At 45.4% G+C, this 18,252-nt stretch overlaps 1 protein-coding gene across 8 annotated transcripts in view; it reads left to right on the forward strand.

The window, feature by feature from the left end:
* Nucleotides 1-18,252, forward strand: part of LOC120818418 (DENN domain-containing protein 5B) — a 45,784-nt gene that overhangs the window by 24,608 nt on the left and 2,924 nt on the right. For 3 of the 8 annotated variants that reach the window (XM_040175466.2, XM_040175468.2, XM_040175474.2), the window contains 19 exons: nt 3,882-4,069; nt 5,867-6,445; nt 7,327-7,558; nt 9,423-9,573; nt 9,889-9,979; nt 10,263-10,373; nt 11,109-11,240; nt 11,609-11,761; nt 12,238-12,316; nt 12,481-12,562; nt 13,039-13,167; nt 14,018-14,139; nt 14,645-14,790; nt 15,335-15,376; nt 15,958-16,076; nt 16,435-16,622; nt 17,257-17,339; nt 17,516-17,642; nt 17,855-18,029. In XM_040175466.2, the coding sequence (XP_040031400.2) occupies nt 3,882-4,069; nt 5,867-6,445; nt 7,327-7,558; nt 9,423-9,573; nt 9,889-9,979; nt 10,263-10,373; nt 11,109-11,240; nt 11,609-11,761; nt 12,238-12,316; nt 12,481-12,562; nt 13,039-13,167; nt 14,018-14,139; nt 14,645-14,790; nt 15,335-15,376; nt 15,958-16,076; nt 16,435-16,622; nt 17,257-17,339; nt 17,516-17,642; nt 17,855-18,029 (2,929 nt within the window). The remainder of the gene's footprint in view (nt 1-3,881; nt 4,070-5,866; nt 6,446-7,326; nt 7,559-9,422; nt 9,574-9,888; nt 9,980-10,262; nt 10,374-11,108; nt 11,241-11,608; nt 11,762-12,237; nt 12,317-12,480; nt 12,563-13,038; nt 13,168-14,017; nt 14,140-14,644; nt 14,791-15,334; nt 15,377-15,957; nt 16,077-16,434; nt 16,623-17,256; nt 17,340-17,515; nt 17,643-17,854; nt 18,030-18,252) is intronic. The other 5 variants (XM_040175469.2, XM_078101382.1, XM_040175470.2 and 2 more) reach the window with 3 other exon arrangements.

The following is an 18,252-nucleotide window of genomic DNA, read 5'->3' on the forward strand; positions in this document are numbered from 1 at the left end:
TATTATTTATCACTCTGCATCAAATAAAAAAAACAGACCTTGCTCCAAAGATCCCTATCGTTCAAGCGCCATGTTTCGTCGAGGATCTCCGTGGGCATTCAGCCAGTCTCCGACGGTGAGACAAGTCTTTACGAACAAGGCCTCAGTTGTTTGTAGCAAAGGGAAAAATCTCGAAACGCAGCCGTCATTGGGCTGCAGGCAGGTGATGGAAGGGTTCAGTTCAGGGGAAAGCTGCAGAACGCTCTCTGTTGATGAGGTGCTCCCCCAACCATGTGTTCCCATGCTCCATCAAGCAGTTACACCATGACGGATTACAGAGGCTTCATCCGCCCCCACCTGTCCTCACTCGCTATCTGCTGTGCGGAGATATAAAGTGACATGGTATGTCTGGGCCCCTCGGGTCCAATGGAGGGAAGACTTTACACTAATCCAACCTTTGGTGTGTGATTGTGTCTTCCCTGTTTCAACATGACAATGCTTCTGAGCACGAAAATGAAAGGCCTTCTGAACAAAATAAGCCATAGCTTTTCTGCAGGCACCATCTGTTTGTTTTTTTTAGGTGACCAAAATGTTTGCCCTTTACGTTTCTTGTCAAGTCACTTGATAAGTGGTTGACCAAGGTTTTCACACCGTGTGAATCAGTTACTGTCTTTGATCTGTTCTGGGATAAGATGCTATTCTGGGCCGGTTTCATTTTTGATCCATTTGAAATCGTCCTCCCACAAATGCGACTCTCCGCATTATCATGGTGCAGCAGAACTAAAGTGTGTCATCTCTGCATTTGAAGAACACCTGATGTTTGCTGTTTACCACAGACCGCTCGCTTCTTCCCTTGTGAGACTGGGCTGCACCAGTCCCTGATGCGCCGTTACAGTTTCACAATGACTCAACAGGTCCCGTCCTGTTTTTAAATGCGCCTGAGCCTTGCTTTTACCGGGGATTTTTTTGCACCGCTACGCTTTGTCATATCAGATTTGTTACCTTTTTAAATGATTACATCCTTGCAGGCGCCTGCAGCTTGTCATATATCAAAGGGAGTTTCTTTGGCAACACAGCAAATGTTTTCAAAGATGAATCAGCCATTTTGAAAGGTAGAAAAACAATGAGTTAAATTTTGTCAAGAGGAGGGTGATGGTGTGGTTTTACTTTCTGTGTTGCATCAACGTAACACTTGTTGGGAGAGAAATGGAAACTCATTGGGATGTTGCTAGTTTTGCAGGCATTTGCTGCACTAGCGCATTAGGGCTGTCAACGAATATTCTCTTCGAATATAAATTCGAACAACAATTCAAATGTGAAAATTAATATTTGAATGTAAAAAAACCCAACAAAAAACAGCAGAGGCGCGACAGCACAGCTCGCTCGGAGCGTTCAATGTCGGTACCTTAAAACTTTCAGTTTCAATCACTGAATGAAGCCATATTTGGGACAAGAATCTCGACCTTAAATTGCTTGCAAAAAACTCTTGATCACTACTCTGCATTCGTTTATTGTTGTCGTTCATTTAAACCGCTTTGCGCAGAGAGAGAGACTGTGCGGGCGAGAGATTTGCGGTCTTGGCCATCAGTTAATTTACTTATTTTTGTGTAGGTAATATGTTAAAGATGTTTAAAGTTAAACAAATTACCTATACAAGTAGTTATGTCTCATTGTATTGATTTGTCCTGTTATTGACGCGTCTAATGCGCAACCAGATATTCAAATATATGTGGGGGTTTTTTAGAGCAAATGTTTGAACGTCCTCTTTGAGCTATTTTGAGAGCCCTATAGCACACGGGGGGTACTGGATCACAGCCCACTGGGGGCATGGAAGTTTGGGGCGGATTGCTCGGACCCCTGGAAGTGCTGCACTAGTGTTCTATAGAGCAGTGGTTCTCTAAGGGGGGGTACGAGCACTCCTGAGGGTACATGAAGGGACTTCAGGGGGTACATGAGATTCTTCTTAAATTACATTTTATAATAGGCATCCATTCAAGAATCCTTTTTAAATAGTTATTTAAGCTGTCACCCTAAAGTCTCAGGCCCAGTCATTAGTTTTCCCTGCGTTCTTCCACATTCACATTTACTCCGTTCTTACCCTGCTTTGAGAAGATCGCTGATTATGCTGGAGATTCAGGATCCTGCGACACTTGGTCAAATCTGTTTTGCAAGCCTGTCGGCTTGTTTGTTGTGGATGTTCTTTTCTTGTTTTCCTCTCCCATCGGCTCTGTCCTGCTGGGTGGAAGGGTAGTGGAGGAGTTCTGCCTGTGTGGTAGTACGGGCCAGTCCGTCGTGTCACTAACCTCCAAGGTTCTGCCTGTTAGTCATCCTGAGTGTGTGATATCCAAGATGGTTCCATGGAGGACTACCATTTGAAGATTCATTGTCTACACCACCAGTCAAAGTTTGGGCATACTTTCTACCGAGCCCTCCAGTTTCTGAGTAAAAGGCACGTATACAGACTCATTCTGTCATTGAGAACAAGAAGAGCAGCTGCTTCTTGTGGTTGATTTATAAATCATTGTGGTCTGGTTTAAGGAACCGGAGAGCTCAATACATTTCCAATAAACGTGCACAGATTTCATACGTTCACGTACACTGAACTAGACCGAACAAAAGGAAATGAGAAAGAGGGGAGGGAGTATAACTCAATCATGTTTTATTCTACTACTACTTTTTTAGGTCGATTAGTGGCGATCACAATCCCATCTGATGAAACTGCTGCTGAGCTCAACGCAAAAGCCGTAATCTGTTTCTCTCTCTCTCTCTCTCTCTCTCTCTCTCTGACATGAGGATGTGATTGAAGAAAATCCATCCAAATCTAATTCCCCCTCTGTTCAACCCTAAACTCATTTTCAGCTGTAGTTTGAATCGTTGATCAAAGTCTCATCATTTCTTCCTACAAACCAACAATTAATGTATTTTGCTTTAGAGAGAGTGCAGAATAGACAGAAAATAGGGGAATATTTTAATTCAATCCAGGTTTGATGAGGAGACCCATATATAGGAGACGGGTTATTGTTCACCCGTGTGTTCCCCCCCGAATTACGCTTCCAACAAGTTTAATCAGAACACAATACGTCAACCAAGAACATAAAAACAAATGGACGATTCCACACCTCAAAGTGTGCAAGCAGGTAATAAGAAAATAAAACACAGCTCTCAGGAATGGATTAAATTGAAAAAACAAGTCCTCAAATGTCCTACCACCCCCCTGTGCACAACCCATGTCCAGCGACAATTGACCCCAGATGAACTGTGATGTCTGTTTGAGATGAAAGTTCCCTCTGTTAAGGTAGACTGATGAGATGGATGAAGATGGGCTGAGTGGTGGTTCCGATGATGAAGCTATTAAAAAAACAGCCAGGATATCATATGTTCAACTTGTCTCTCGCGACACTGCAGCTCTTCGATGGTTGTGTCTTAATATTTTTTCTGTAGACAACTCCTACCATACCAACGCACAGACAACAGACAAACCATAGATCGTCTATTAAGAGATGGATGATTGCTTCTATCGATCCTTGTGCAGAGTAACAAGAATTGCGTAATAAGGTAAAAAAGGACAAAAAAAAAGGATTGACTCTCAGCACTTTTCTGTGTACAGAAATATGTGACAACTTGTTGGGTTCACTTAAGTGGACAGCAACATATTTCCAAAACCAAATAACCAAATTAAAGATAAAGCTTTATCACCATTGACACACACACTTTACTTCATTTCTACTCGACCCGACAAGCACAGTAACACTGATTTATGTCAGGTGACCAGAGGAAGTCATCAAAAGCAATAAGGATGAAAAATATTTTTAATCAATCATACTAATTACTGTGAAGCTTCAAGGTCACAGAAACCTCCATGAAATGGTAAAACCTCCTGTGATCCTTTCTCCTTGTTTCAGACTACCAGCGGTTGATGACCGTGGCCGAGGGCATCACCACCCTGCTGTTCCCCTTCCAGTGGCAGCACGTCTATGTTCCCATCCTGCCAGCCTCGCTCCTCTACTTCCTGGATGCTCCTGTTCCCTACCTGATGGGCCTCCAGTCGAAAGAGGGCGCGGACCGCTCCAAGCTGGAGCTTCCTCAGGAGGTACGCAGCCCATCTCATGCATTGTGAACCTTTCAGTTGGGCTGCCTCTGAGGTTTAGGCTCCTGTGTTATATCCTGTTACTTTGAGTAACCGTAACTACTGAATGTGTGTCCAAGGAATACACTGAACAACAGCCTGAACTACCAGTCTCCAGTTCAGACACAGGAAATTGCAAAAAAAGACAACCACTACACACACACCCACACACACACACTCACACAATAGGACAGGTTTACCAAGTGGTTTTAGTCTCATTCTTCATGGGAACCCTTGTCAGACAGCGAGAAGGTGACTGCTCTGGAGCTAAAGCATGTTGTCCCCAATCAGGGTTAGAGCAACGTGTGTGTGTGTGTTCAGATGTCGCAGCAGGATCAGGCCCTTACAAACTGTAACATGACCGTTCGGTCACTTCCCCCTCGACTCCCGGCTCGTGTTAATCTGCCACATTGCGCATGGATGCTAATTATCCCGGCCAGCGAAGGAACACACACCAGGGCGCCCCCCTCCCACCGCTCGCTCAGACTGCTGAGATCTCCCCGTGTTGCTGAACGATCCTTCCAAGTGGCGGTGACCTAGGAATGGGCTGATGATGAAAGGGAGAGGGAACTACGCCTTCACCTGCAGAATAAACGCCAGGTGGTGTTTGTCCATCTCGACCCTGTACTTCAGTCCAGGTCGTCTTCCTGGTCCTCATGTAAAGAGATAACGCTGTCATGTTTGCATGGCAGAGAAGATTATGCAGCATTGTTATCATCCCTATTTCATATTTTTATTATGCAATTGTTCCTAGTGGGCTTTAAATCCAAACTAGGGCAGCATTTCTGGAGACAAATGGCTTCAGGCTTTGCGTTAGTTACTGTTTTAATGGCTTGGTGGTTGGTGGACTTTAATTGACAGAGGACGGGCAAAGTGGATTTCAGTGTCTGACCCAAGGACACATTGACATTGCATGCGCTCTAACCCCTGACCCTAACCTCGGCTCCCAAGGCACTGCAGACGAGTTCCTGAACCTCTTTAAACACCACGTGGTGGGTGAACATCTGCTGGATGTCATTGCCTCATCAATGGCCATGTTTCATTATGAGAGGTTAGGTTATTCTCTTCTATGATATAAAACAACGCAGTTAACCCTCTGATGAATTTAAAAGCATTTAGTGTCTTTAAAAAGGCGATGGCTAACAACTATCTAAATAACACGTTGTCACTAGAACAATGGAATATTTTACTGTTGATTGCATTTACGCTTCAGAATTCATAAAACATATTGCTGAACAAAATGATTTGTCACAAGGATTTTATTTAGAAAAATCCTCCTTGCATCACATCACCTTGCTGCCCACATATGGTTATTGGAGGTGTGACCTTCGGATTTCCATCACCGCTGCTTGACGTTCTGTGTTCTCGGCCATGTCTGTGGTTTTGAGTGTAATCTAGTTTAACTTTGATCCAATATGAGGGCGAATAGTAACTCCATTATGTCAGCTTAAGGTTTATGTGCAACAATGTGCTGTTATCAATCACACACTGACCTACATCCTCTATGTCCCAGCCCCTTTCATTCCTCCTGAAACCTCCTCCGTCCGACCTGATAACACCCTCCCTGAACGGCCCCCTCTTTTCATTTTATGTCTGATGTACAGTACCAGTATAAAGTTTGGACACGCGTTCCCATTCAATTGAAATGACAGTTTCTTTAGTTATTTTTGTATCAAAGATTGGCAGTATGATCAGTTTGTATGGCTCATTGTCTGTCCCTGAGCTCTATGGTGTTAATGTTATAATCTGTCCCTGTCCCAGGCCAACCTGTGTTTTGTGGACATTGACAACCACTACATCGAGCTTCCAGAGGACTTTCCCCAGTTCCCCAACAAAGCGGAGTTCATCCAGGAGCTCAGCGAGGTGCTGCTAAGCTTCAACGTTTCCGCCAACACGGGGGCCCCGCCGCGGACCCGCACCAGTCCCGGCAGCGCTCCCTGTACCCCGGCTAGGGAGCGCAGGCCCGTGGCCCTGCGGCAGCTGGAGGACGACGGGCGCAACGGCAACCTGGCAGGGGAGGACCTGGCTTTGCTGCAGCTGCTGCAGGGGAACCCCACCCTGGAGAGGCTGCAGGCGCTCACCAAGCGCACCGGGGTGACGGTGGCCCGCGTGGACGCCTTGAGGGCCGGCGTGAGAGCCCAGGGGAGCCAGGGGCCGGCGGCCCGAACAGCAGCTGAAGAGGAGGAGCTGAGGAACGCCAAGCTGAACGTCCAGCTGAGGGAGGTGTTCGCCAGCCGCTTCACCACCATGTTTGCCGACTACGAAGCCTTCGTCATCCAGAGCGCCCCAGACCTGGAGTCCTGGCTCACCAACAGGGAGCAGATGCACAACTTTGATAAGGTGACTAGATCCAGCAGGGACCCGTAACGTGCAGAAAGACTGGACGGTGTTTGTTCGAGTGTGATCCGATCACTTTTACACTTTAGTTCTTGTGACGAACTCCACTGTCTTCTTAGTGCAAAGAAAGGCTTCTTTCAGAAGCACTCTGCTGTACCGCCAATCTGTCAAATGTCTTCTGACTCATTCTATGAGGGTTCAATTCTATTTTGTGAGAAACAAATTCTTGCAGAGATGTTATGTTTCTGTGTGATTTTCTGTGACCTGCAGTCAGAGCTGTGAAGGGATTGTAAATCACAATGTTTACATATTGCACCCAGTTTACTCCCTCATGAAAGGCCTTCCACTGCACGTTTAAACATGAATAGATTTGACCTTATAACAATAACTTGCCTCCGTTTAAGTGAAGGGAGAAGCTGTTATGTGTAAATCAACGTTTTTGCATTAGTACATTTTGTTTTGAGTTTGAGATGAACCTCTACAATAGAATTGTAGAAAAACGGCTTACTGGAAAAAAAGTAACGGGTGGTTTATGAATTTAATATAGTGTGTTTGATACTAGCAAATCTCCTGCCTTGTGTATCTTAGACTTCATCCATACTCGATAGAAATGTAAACTGCTACTTCCTGTTAACTAAGCAAACCACACAGTGTCTTCCAGGCAAAGTAAACATCCTGCCTTCTAACTACTTGGATCGAAGTTATCTCGATCCAAACCAAAATGCCATGCTGCTGTTTTAGGTTTGATCCACTATTTTGTGGGTTCCTATGGACATTGTCGAAACATTTTATTCCCCATTTTCCATGCTGTATATTTTGAAAAGTTCAAACAGATGATCACAATGTTCACATTTGTTGTGAATGTATTTATGTTTGTGCTCCAGGCCTCGTTCCTGTCCGACCAGCCGGAGCCCTACCTCCCCTTCCTCTCCCACTTCATCGAGACGCAGATGTTTGCCACCTTCGTCGACAACAAGATCATGTCCCAGTGGGAGGAGAAAGAGCCGCTGCTCCGCGTTTTCGACGGCCGCATTGACAAGGCCCGCCTCTACAACGTCCGCGCGCCCAGCCTCCGCTCCTCCAGCTACCAGAGGTGCTCCATCCTCAAGGAGTCTGGTAGGCGCAGCAGAGAGAGATAAACAGGAAATGAATGAGTCGCAACAAAGGCGTTGGGAGGGATCCATGAGGCTGTAGTGCTTTGAAGCGGCAGCAGGTGTAGAGCTCATTCATCAGTGCGCTGCACATGTCTGTCTGCCCTTCAAAGCATGCCGGTTGACCGTTAGCCTAGTTGGACAGGATGGCGCTGTGCCGTGCAATTTAAAAACACGCAAACACGCATGTCATTTCTCAACAACACAGTAAACACTCAATCAATCTCTCTCTCTCTCTCTCTCTCTCTCTCATCCACACACACAGCAAGAGCAATCACACAAAACACGTTTGCTTAGGTCTGTCTTTTCCTCGCTGTGGGGGTTTTCCTTTCAGTAAGCTTTGATTGGTGCTGAATGAGCGGAGTGAGATAGGAGGTGCAACTCAGGCCTGACTCAGAGAGTGTTCCATCCGCCTGAGGAACACGATCAAATCAATACGAAACCTCCATATAAGCTCCTACACTATGTGTTATACATATTAGACAGATGGGATGATTGAAAGACACGTATGTCTGTAGCTATACATGACTGGAGAACAGTGATCGTATCAGCTTTAAGTTTGGTTCTGTTTTGAAGCGTTTTACTTTTTCAGATAATCATCCCAATCAATCAGAATGATCATTCCCTGCATCCATGCATGCTTAAAGCTCAGCGACGCTCGAAACCTGACCTTTCCTTGGTAATGGACTACGTAATGCTGGGTTCTAATCGCAAATGGCAAGCTCCTTTGGTGGTGATGGTGCGTGCAGGTAGCCAATTACTCAGACAATAGGCAGCCGCCCCCCCCCGGTGGACAACTCACTCGCTGCTCACTGCAGGACTGAGACGATGCTGCAGCTCCTGTCTAGTTGTGTCCCAGCCACAAAACCCATTCAATGCTGAGCATGCAGGCGAGGCCCAAACGGTGATGGGAGCAGATAAAGCAGCAGAGAGGAGTCTGTGTCGTGGGGGTGGGGGGGGGTCATAGCTCATGTTTTTCAGATCTTATTCTCTATTGGTTACCCACAAAGATTTGGAAATGTGTGCTCTGTGTGTTTTCATATTTTGTTTTATAGTTCTACAATAAGGTGGTCAATCCTTTTTACAATTTTAAAGGTTTGGTGTTGATGCCTCGTCTCTGATCTCAGTAATCAGTTTGATGGGTAAAATATTATATCACCATGTATACGGATTTAAAAAAGAAATGTGAGCCAAGTTAGTGTAAATGTAAATTCCCTGAGTAAACTTTCCGTGATTACAAATTACCAGTAAACGCATTCTAATGTTCTTGTTCATATTCCATGGAATACAAATATCTGTGTTTAACATACATAAAAGGTATTGCCTACATTCAAAGTTAAAGCCACAGCACAACAAAAAATAGATTAATCTGAATAATATAAAAAGAGTTCAACAGAGCTTTTTTTTTCTTACATCTTGGCTTAAATGGAAGACTGTGTGTAGCTGTAGATCCACACAAACACAGAGGAGGTCAGAAAGTCTCATCATCTCCGCTCTCTGATGCCCGCTGTCTATGCACAGTAATTGATTTGATTGACTAAATTGGGTGGAGCTATCAACTGGATCAGCAAGATTTATGGCGGGGACCGATAGGAGGAAAACATTTAAAATTGTATTCACTAATTTATCAAACCAACGTCACGGATCCCGGTAGAACCGCCACTTAATCTGGGTGAAATTAACAAGTATGACACAAGTGTAGGCTCCAGCTTCCAAGTCTCCAACTCCTCAATGACAGGAGTATAGGCTCCTCCACAGGTCCACATTCAGCAGACTTACTTACTGACCATGATCTGAATGAACGGGTGTCTGCTTGTCTCCTCCTCCAGCTCAGGCCATCGAGCAGCGGCTGATGAAGATCGACCACACTGCCATCCACCCGCACCTGCTGGACATGAAGATCGGTCAAGGAAAGTACGAGCAGGGATTCTTCCCCAAGCTGCAGGCCGACGTGCTCAACACAGGGCCGACCAGTAACAAGTGAGTCCGCCCCTCGGGATTCAAACCCGCACACGGGAGCAGCAGGTGAAGTCAGCGACTAAGGCCAACATTTGACGTCACTTCCTATGTCGTGCTTTGGGAATTGTGTGAAAAATCGTACTTTGTTTCCCCCCCCGCCTGCACTATTTATGCTAAGCTAGGCTAACCGCGTCCTGACTTTATTTATGCATCTTAATACATAAGTGTATCTGTCGGTCTTATCCTATCTCTCTGGCAATGTGTCAATAGCTTGTATTTCCAAGGGCTTTGGGATTTTTTGGAGTGGCGTCTAATGACCCAATGTTTGAACTGCAGGTGGTCCCACAGAACGGCGACAGCTCAGCGAAGGAAGGACCGCCACAGACAGCAAACGGAGCATCTGGGCCTCGACAACGACCTGAAAGAGGTACAGAACCGGAGCCGTCCTCTAACGCTATGTAGAGTACAAGCACGTCCTTATTTTCTCTTTGTCTCATGGCCTCATATTTCTGTTGGGTTTTGTTCTACATCTTTTCTGTTGGCTTCTGTTTGGGCTTTCTTTCCCATCCTTTTTGAAAGTCTTCATGTGCATGCTGCCGTCTGCTGTTTTGTCCTTTCTGCTCTTTTGTTCCTGTCCTCCCCTGTCTGTTGGTGTGCCCTGTGCCTGTCGGTCCGTGGGGTCGGGTCGTACCCTTCTTCCTCCTCCTCAGCAGGTGGAGGGCTGTCTGGTCCTGCAGAACTCCATGGCCTTTTGGGAGTGGGACAAAGCATCCCCTCCACCTGTCAAACCGCCTAAAAAATCTGCCTCTGCGTCCTGCCTGGTATGTGGAGGAGCTATCTGTGTTGTGGACTTCCTGTCAGGACACTCCACCCCATACCAACCTCACACTCTCACTGCAGCGCCAGTGGTTAGTGGAGCAGCATAATCCAGCTGTGATGTAGTGTACTCACAGTCAACGAGATCAAATCGTTGAGGATTACATCCTGAGGTCGGCAGTCTAAATCCTGGACTCCGCCCCGAGCAACAAGAACTACAGCTAGAGAGATAATTACTGTAAAGACGTACAATGAAGAAATCGTGCCACACATAATGAGGGAGTGAAAAGTGGTTTGATTTTATGATAATAACTTTTACATCAGTTTATAAATTATTAACCTTAAAAGTTCTAAATTGAATTACCAGGTCAGGTTTAATCCAGTTCCTACAAAAAAAAATTCAATATTCATGATTGCACCATACAATAAAACTATCTGAGCTGTAAACAAAAACAATAAACCAAAAAAAGAGTAGTTGGAAAGTTCTTATTTTGAGGAACCCGTTTGAGGTAAAAAGTGGAAAATATGTGGTACTGCAGTTGTGGCTTCAGAAGTCAATCCACCACACCCCCGAACCCTCGAAGTCCTTCTGTGGGGACGCCCGCTTTCATTCATCATGTGTGTCACAACCTTTCCTCTCGACTTCTGCGTGCGTGTGTGTGTGCAATGAAAACCTCTCTCCATTTCTGTAGTACTCTGGTCTGTTCAGATCTCACTAACAAGCTCTGTTTGATCTCCAGAAATACATGCAGGAGGCCCGCAGCCTGGGGAAGAACCTCCGGCAGCCCAAACTGTCTGATCTGTCTCCCGCCGTCATCGCGCAGACCAACTGGAAGTTTGTGGAGGGGCTGCTCAAGGAATGTCGTATGAAGGTGAAACATCCGACAAAACATGTCCACCTGTGATTCACTGCTTACCTCAGTGACTCATACACACAATCACTCATTTCTCAAGAATGATCCAGGATGTCTCGTATATCAATAGGAGATTCTAAAACACCAAAAATATGTTGATATGTTTTTGATTGGAACCAATGGAAGTGTGGTGCTAAAGACCAGACTACACATTCTTTTCATTTTGGGAACACTATACGTTTGAACCATGGTGCTATGTTGTAAGAAAACACCGGCATTATTCAATAATAATAATAGTAATTCCAGATGATGATTTGTTAAACTCTTAAATCCATATAGATTTGTAATGTTCCCATCAAATACTCTAACTGTGTGCGTGTGTTCAGACCAAGCGGATGCTGGTGGAGAAGATGGGCCGGGAGGCGGTGGAGCTGGGCCACGGCGAGGCCAACATCAACGGACTGGAGGAGAATACTCTGATCGCCAGCCTGTGTGACCTTCTGGAGAGGATCTGGAGCCACGGGCTGCAAGTCAAACAGGTCAGCACGCACGCACACACACTTTAAGGGATAGATTTCACGCTTGCAAGTGTGGTTCCGTGAGGTAAGCTATATTTAGAATACTTAGTAGAGCAGGCACACGTGTCAAATCCTTCCATTCCTGTCCATCTGTCAAATTATGGCAAGAGGCCATAAAAACAGATTTTCGACAATAGCATCACCTTTTTGAGTTGCTTTCAGGCAGCCATCTCCATCCAAACTCCACCTACTAAAGTAATACACAGACTAGGGGAAAGTATCTCATCCATCCCCACTTCCAAACTGATAATAGAAAATGTGATGTCACTTTACACTGGCAGCCCCTCATGTTGCCAGTGTAAATACACTGTGGTTAATCAGGCTTGTATGATCATAATGGTTTGGAATGTTATTGTGCGTGTACAGTGTTCCTCTTCATCAGTGAACACCTTTGCTGTCTTTACGTGTGTCTTCATTGTGGTTCCCTGACCTCTCAGGGGAAGTCGGCCCTGTGGTCCCACCTGCTTCACTACCAAGCCCGAGAAGAGAAGCTGCAGCAGCAGGCAGAGTCACCGGGTAACTCTGAAACACACATCCACACACACACACACACACACACACACACACACACACACACACACACACACACACACACACACACACACACACACACACACACACCGGCATTACAAAAACATATCTCCGATTGTAATATTTTCTCATGCATTTGTCTTCGTCAGTGTCAAATGTTCCTGAGAGGAGGAAGTCCGACTGTTGCCTAGCAATGCCGTCTCTACGCGTGTCCCTCACACAGGATATGAGGTACGTCCTACTGTCCTGTACTGATGGCAGGAGGACACGGCCTGCAGAAAGAACTGCAGTAGCACACTGCTGGTTAGCCACAGACAGTAGTCTAGTTTAAAGGTCCATTTGATGACAATTGCAGAAAGAGGTAATCAAAGAGATAAACCACTTTCTGACCCCCCAGAACAGAAAGAGCTTCTCTCGCTATAACGCTGCATTTTTCCTCTAACATTTAGTAAATTACAGAAATTGTCAACTTCCATGAGTTGTTTCTTTTTTCACGTACTTTTTCTTTTGTTTTGTTGATTGTAATCTTACTAAACAAGATGTTTGAATACTTTACCATCGTCTTGCTCGCACCAAAATATCCTCACTATAACATTTCTTGATCCTACATACACATAAATGTTTTTGTGGTTGGGGATGAGCGTGGACCTTCAAGGCGTTGTGCCCGTTCTTCCGAGCCTTCATCCACCTTTCTTCTGTCTCCTCAGGCATATCCAGAGCATGTCCGAGATTAAGACAGACGTGGGACGAGCGAGGGCCTGGATCCGCCTGTCCCTGGAGAAGAAGCTGCTCTCTCAACACCTAAAACAGCTGCTGTCCCGACACGCCGTAACCAGGTGAGGACACATGTGATCAACTCGCACACAGAAACACACACACTGTGTTTTTGAGATGAGGGAGATTGATTTGCGAGCCAGCCCTTCTAATTTTATTACAGGTCCCAAAAGAGGAATTATTGTAAATTGCATTATTAGATTTAAATCTACGGTGTGAACACATCTAATCAGTTTTAGGACTTTGTATTTTTATTATTAAATCAGTTTCTTCTCCTGATTGGAGAATGGTGCTACCATTGGATGAAAGGTGTTTTTACCAAACCAGCTAATGTGACTCCTCTGGTTGTATAGAACTCTGTGTGAAAATTATTTGAGTTTATGGTCTCAATCTCTAGTTTCAAGTCTTCTTCACAGAGTTTAATGTTCATTTAGTAAATTGTGTCTGAACAGAGCACAAAGCAGGTTAGGCCTTGGAGCCGAGCTTCCTTGTATAGCGGTGAAGAGGTCGTCCATCATCAGATGGGCACTCCGATTCCCCACCTGCTCTGTCGGTGTTGATGTGTCCTTGGACAAGACACTTAACCCCAAGCTGCTCTTGGATGCTGGCTCCTGTCATCAGTGTATGAAGGGTGTGAATGGGTGAATGATATCATGTAGCGTTAAAGCGCTATGACTGTCCAAAGCACAAAGTAAAAGTGCACTCCATTTACCGTTCCATCAAGCTCCACACACTCTTCCAAATAAGTCCCCTTCTGGCTCCAAAACCCCGTCGGCCAAAATGCTAAACTTGAGGCCTTAAAATAGCATCCCTCAAACAAAGGCATCACATGCTTTTCATAGAAGACACATTCTTATTAGAAATGTGCTGATATTCTAAAGTGAGCCTGACGCGGCAGTGCTGTGTCTACAGGAAGTTGTACAAGCGCTACGCCTTCCTACGCAGTGAGGAGGAGAAGGAGCAGTTTCTCTTCCACCTGCTGTCGCTCAACACCGTCGACTACTTCTGCTTCACCAGCGTCTTCACCACCATCAGTGAGTCCTGCCTTGCATGACCTGTAATAAAATGTAGCTCTGACTCAACATCAGCACCACACCACTCCTGCTGGTTGGAACGCCATGTTAAGTCAGTGTGGAGCATCGGGGTAGGAAGGTAACGAGAGGGGGGGAGCACAGTCAATAGACTTTTGCTCCAACAAGGTGACTTTTTAAAATATCCTCACTGACTTATCTGATTATCGCCAGCTGCTCGTTGGATAAATGTCTATCAATGAGTCAGTAGTATTATTACTGCAATGACTAATGACATGTGGATGTATGTAGAGTTCTGCTACAGACCAACTGATCCCAGTCAGATAAAGGCCAGCTCGGGCCATGCAGAGTGCATGTCTGCAGCCACGTTTCCTTTCCGCTGCAGTGTGGTCGCCCTGAATCTACCATTTCATGCTTCAATTGACCTAGTTAGATACACTGAGTCGGATTAGTTTGTTAGGGCTTATTTCTCCGATCTGGTGCTGATGTGGTATGTCTGCCCACGCAGTGATCCCGTATCGAGTCATCATCATCCCCATCAAGAAGCTGAGCAACGCCATGACCACCTCCAACCCCTGGGTGTGTGTGTCAGGAGAGCTCAGAGACTCGGGCGTCATGCAGATCCCCAAGAACGTCCTGGAGATGACCTTCGACGTGAGTGATGTGACCTTTGACCTCTCACAAGCTGAGCCCACGCTGAACGCAAATAATCTGGCTATTTGGGGTGTGCGTGTTCTTAAATTGTGTATATAAACATATACTATATATGTATGTATATTATTCTTGTATTTTTATGTATGTATTGTAAAGTATAAGAAGGACATATATACGTATATAGTATATGCATATTCATACATATATACGCATAAACACCTACATTATGAATATACATAAAATTATATATATATATATTAAAATATATATATCAATTTAACTATTTAATATATTAAATAATAGTGCACTTCTGGGCCGTTGTTGTGGTGAGGACATTAATTGGAGTCTAGTGTTCAAATGAGCCCAGCTCCTACGATCCACTTCCTCCTCCCCTGCATGTGTGTTGGGGCACACGTTGCCACGGCTGGTGTCTTTGTTCTGACTGCATGTTGGTTGATGTTCTTGTTGTTGGTTGTGAAATGGCAGCATGACCATTTTGATTGCCCATCTGCTGTGTTTTAATAAGTGTTTTGGTTTCCCTCAGTCTGCTTTCAGGCCTCATACGCACATCTCTGCCTTGTTTAAGGTCAGAAGAAGCCTGCTCCACCTTTCATCCCACTCGCACCCCCCCCATCTGCCATGTTGTCTGTAGCCTTTGCTCTCACGTTAAATTTGGATATTTATAGCTGGTCTGCTCTCCTGCTAGAACGTGTTCTCAGTGTACAAAACCAAAGTGAATCTCTGTCTAAATCTAATCAAAGTTTTATATTTCATGTCGGCATTATAAGTATAAGCATGGCTCAGAACTGTTAAGCTGATTGGATGAAAGACAAATGTTTCATGAGGCTAACTGTTATGAGTTACTAAGTGTGGAAACTTCTGCCCAGTGCATTGTGGGATAGCATGTTTAAAAAGGATTATGGATTTTATTCAGCCAATTCCCATTTCCAGAGTCCATGAAGTACTCCGGGGAATGGGATAAAAAAGAAAGAAAAGTGTGTTGAAATGCGCTGTAGTCCACAGGGAACACAAAGGGGAAGCTTTCCCTTGACTTGAGTATGTGTCATATTGTCATACTGATAGTAGAACAGCGGCAGGACTCACATGGGTCCACATATAAAGGGGCTGACTTTGCAGCATTACACTCATTGCATCATCTGTGTCTAGTGTCAGAACCTGGGGAAGCTGACCACGGTGCAGCTGGGGCACGACAACGCCGGCCTGCTGGCTAAATGGCTGGTGGACTGCGTCATGGTGCGCAACGAGATCACAGGACACACGTACAGGTGAGCGCAGTGCTGTGTGTTGTGCCACCACCGTCTCAACCGTTATCTGATGAAGGTAAATTCGTGATTTGTAGATACTGATTAAACTCTCCCTCCAGCGAGGGAGGTTGATTTTAGCACGTGATGTAAGATAATGTAATAAGCAAATTATCATGAATATAAATTCCTCAGTAGTATTCCACTTAATTTAAAGCAGGAAGATATTCCCAGCATGGATTCCAGACACCTTTAAATTCCTTTTGTTTTGTATTTTTCTGAAATACATACAGACCTGTGGACCTGTGAATATGAAAGAAAGTATTGTGGTTTTGAAGTACTTCAAAAGCACAAAGAGACAAAGTCTGTCCCTCCCCTCCAGGTTTCCGTGTGGTCGGTGGCTCGGTAAGGGCGTGGACGACGGCAGCCTGGAGAGGGTCCTGATTGGCGAGCTGGCAGTGCCCAGCGGAGAGGAGGATTCTGGGAGAGGCTGTGGTACGCCGCCGCTGCAGCGCTCGCCATCCCAGGCCAGACGCATCAGCATCACGTCGCTGTCTGGACGAGGAAGCAGTGAGTATCTGTTTCGGATGTCTGCTGTTAAATCAGCCCCCAATAGCCCCACGCAAACGATGAGTCCAAATCCAAACTGCATTCATTCCCTCTCGCCTGTACTGCTGTTTAACAGATGCTGTTGGTGTCAGCCATAGAGATGTGTGGTTCCTCTAGGAACTCATGGACACTCGTAACGATACAAATCTCTTTCTAAAATGCATGACCCAGATGTTGATAACCCACAGATGTTGTGGTGAGCAGTCTCCCAGAGGTTTCTACCAACTACAACACCGTATCACTGGAAAGAAGGATGAGCGCATCTACTCACAGACGACGATTAATGCACATAAACATTAATGGTGGCCTCCTCCACTGAGCGGGGACACTGTCGTGAAGCAGTGAGGTTAAGCTCATAATGGTTGTTGAGGACATTGCCAGAGATCTTCTGCCTCCTTGACCAACGAAGCTCTTTGATTCATTTCATTGACAGATCTGTCTTTTGTCCACAAAGAATCACACAAAATCACCACTTTGAATGTTTTCATTCATTCACACTCTTCTTGGAAATGTGTCCTTTAGCATGAAAAACAGCAAAAGCAAGGATGACTAAGAGGGGGGTTTCCTATTAACAAAGACATTCTCTTGATTCCAGAACCAACTTCAGCCCAAATCCAAGAGGCCATCGGGGAGGCTGTGATCAACATCATCAAACACTTCCACAAACCCGAGAAAGAGGTTGGTTAGCCTGCTGATGTACTGACGCCTCCGCCACCGTAAACCGCTTTTTCCTCTGAGGCTTATGTTTCCACTCAGTTCACATGCCGGTTTTTCCTGTTATAATTGAAAAAAGAAAGATGTTTAAGACTCCCTGGATGAGGTAGAGCTGATTTGTGTTGTGCCTCTGGATGCAGAGAGGCAGCCTCACCGTGCTGCTGTGTGGAGAGAACAGCTTGGTAGCAGCTCTGGAACAGTTCTTCCACTTCGGCTTCAAGGCAGCGCGTCTCTTCCAGAAGACCGTGTTTGTGTGGGACTTTGTAGGTGAGTGTGGAGGGACGGCGCCATCTGCTGACAATAGCATGGCATGTTTAATTTGGCACCTTTTTTAGGGGATTTATGGGGATCAAATGTCTAAAAAAAATGTGTTTGTACCACCATTGTGTAAATGCTTGTATTTTAGGTCTGAAAACGGGCATTAAAAGGGAAAGCACTAAGTATTTTATGTAGTGATAAAATCCCCTTGCCCTCTGCAGAGAAGGCTGTTGCCTACATGGAGTCAGCTGACCAAATGGGCGACCTCCAGGAGACCGTAGAGCCTCTAGGGATGACCTGTCAGTCACTCTGTCGCTATGTCAACGCAATCAATTCCACCTCAAGGAACATCGGCAAGGACGGCAAGTTCCAGCTGCTGGTCTGCCTCGGAGCCAGGTAGTGGGAACATTATACGGTTTACACATAATAAGTCAAGTTAAAATCTTTCTGTTCTGTGGACAGATATTCGACTTGTAGATGAATAGTATGAATCGTATAAGGGTTTAGGATCCAACCACAGAACACAAACAGCGGCAAACCGAGAAGACTATAGAATCAAACCCCCGGTTCACAGGGTCAGCGTGCATCTCTGTTCTTTTAATAATTGCCAAAATGTTTG

Source organism: Gasterosteus aculeatus, chromosome 4 (assembly GCF_964276395.1).
Source record: "Gasterosteus aculeatus chromosome 4, fGasAcu3.hap1.1, whole genome shotgun sequence".
Classification (NCBI taxonomy): Eukaryota; Metazoa; Chordata; class Actinopteri; order Perciformes; family Gasterosteidae; genus Gasterosteus; species Gasterosteus aculeatus.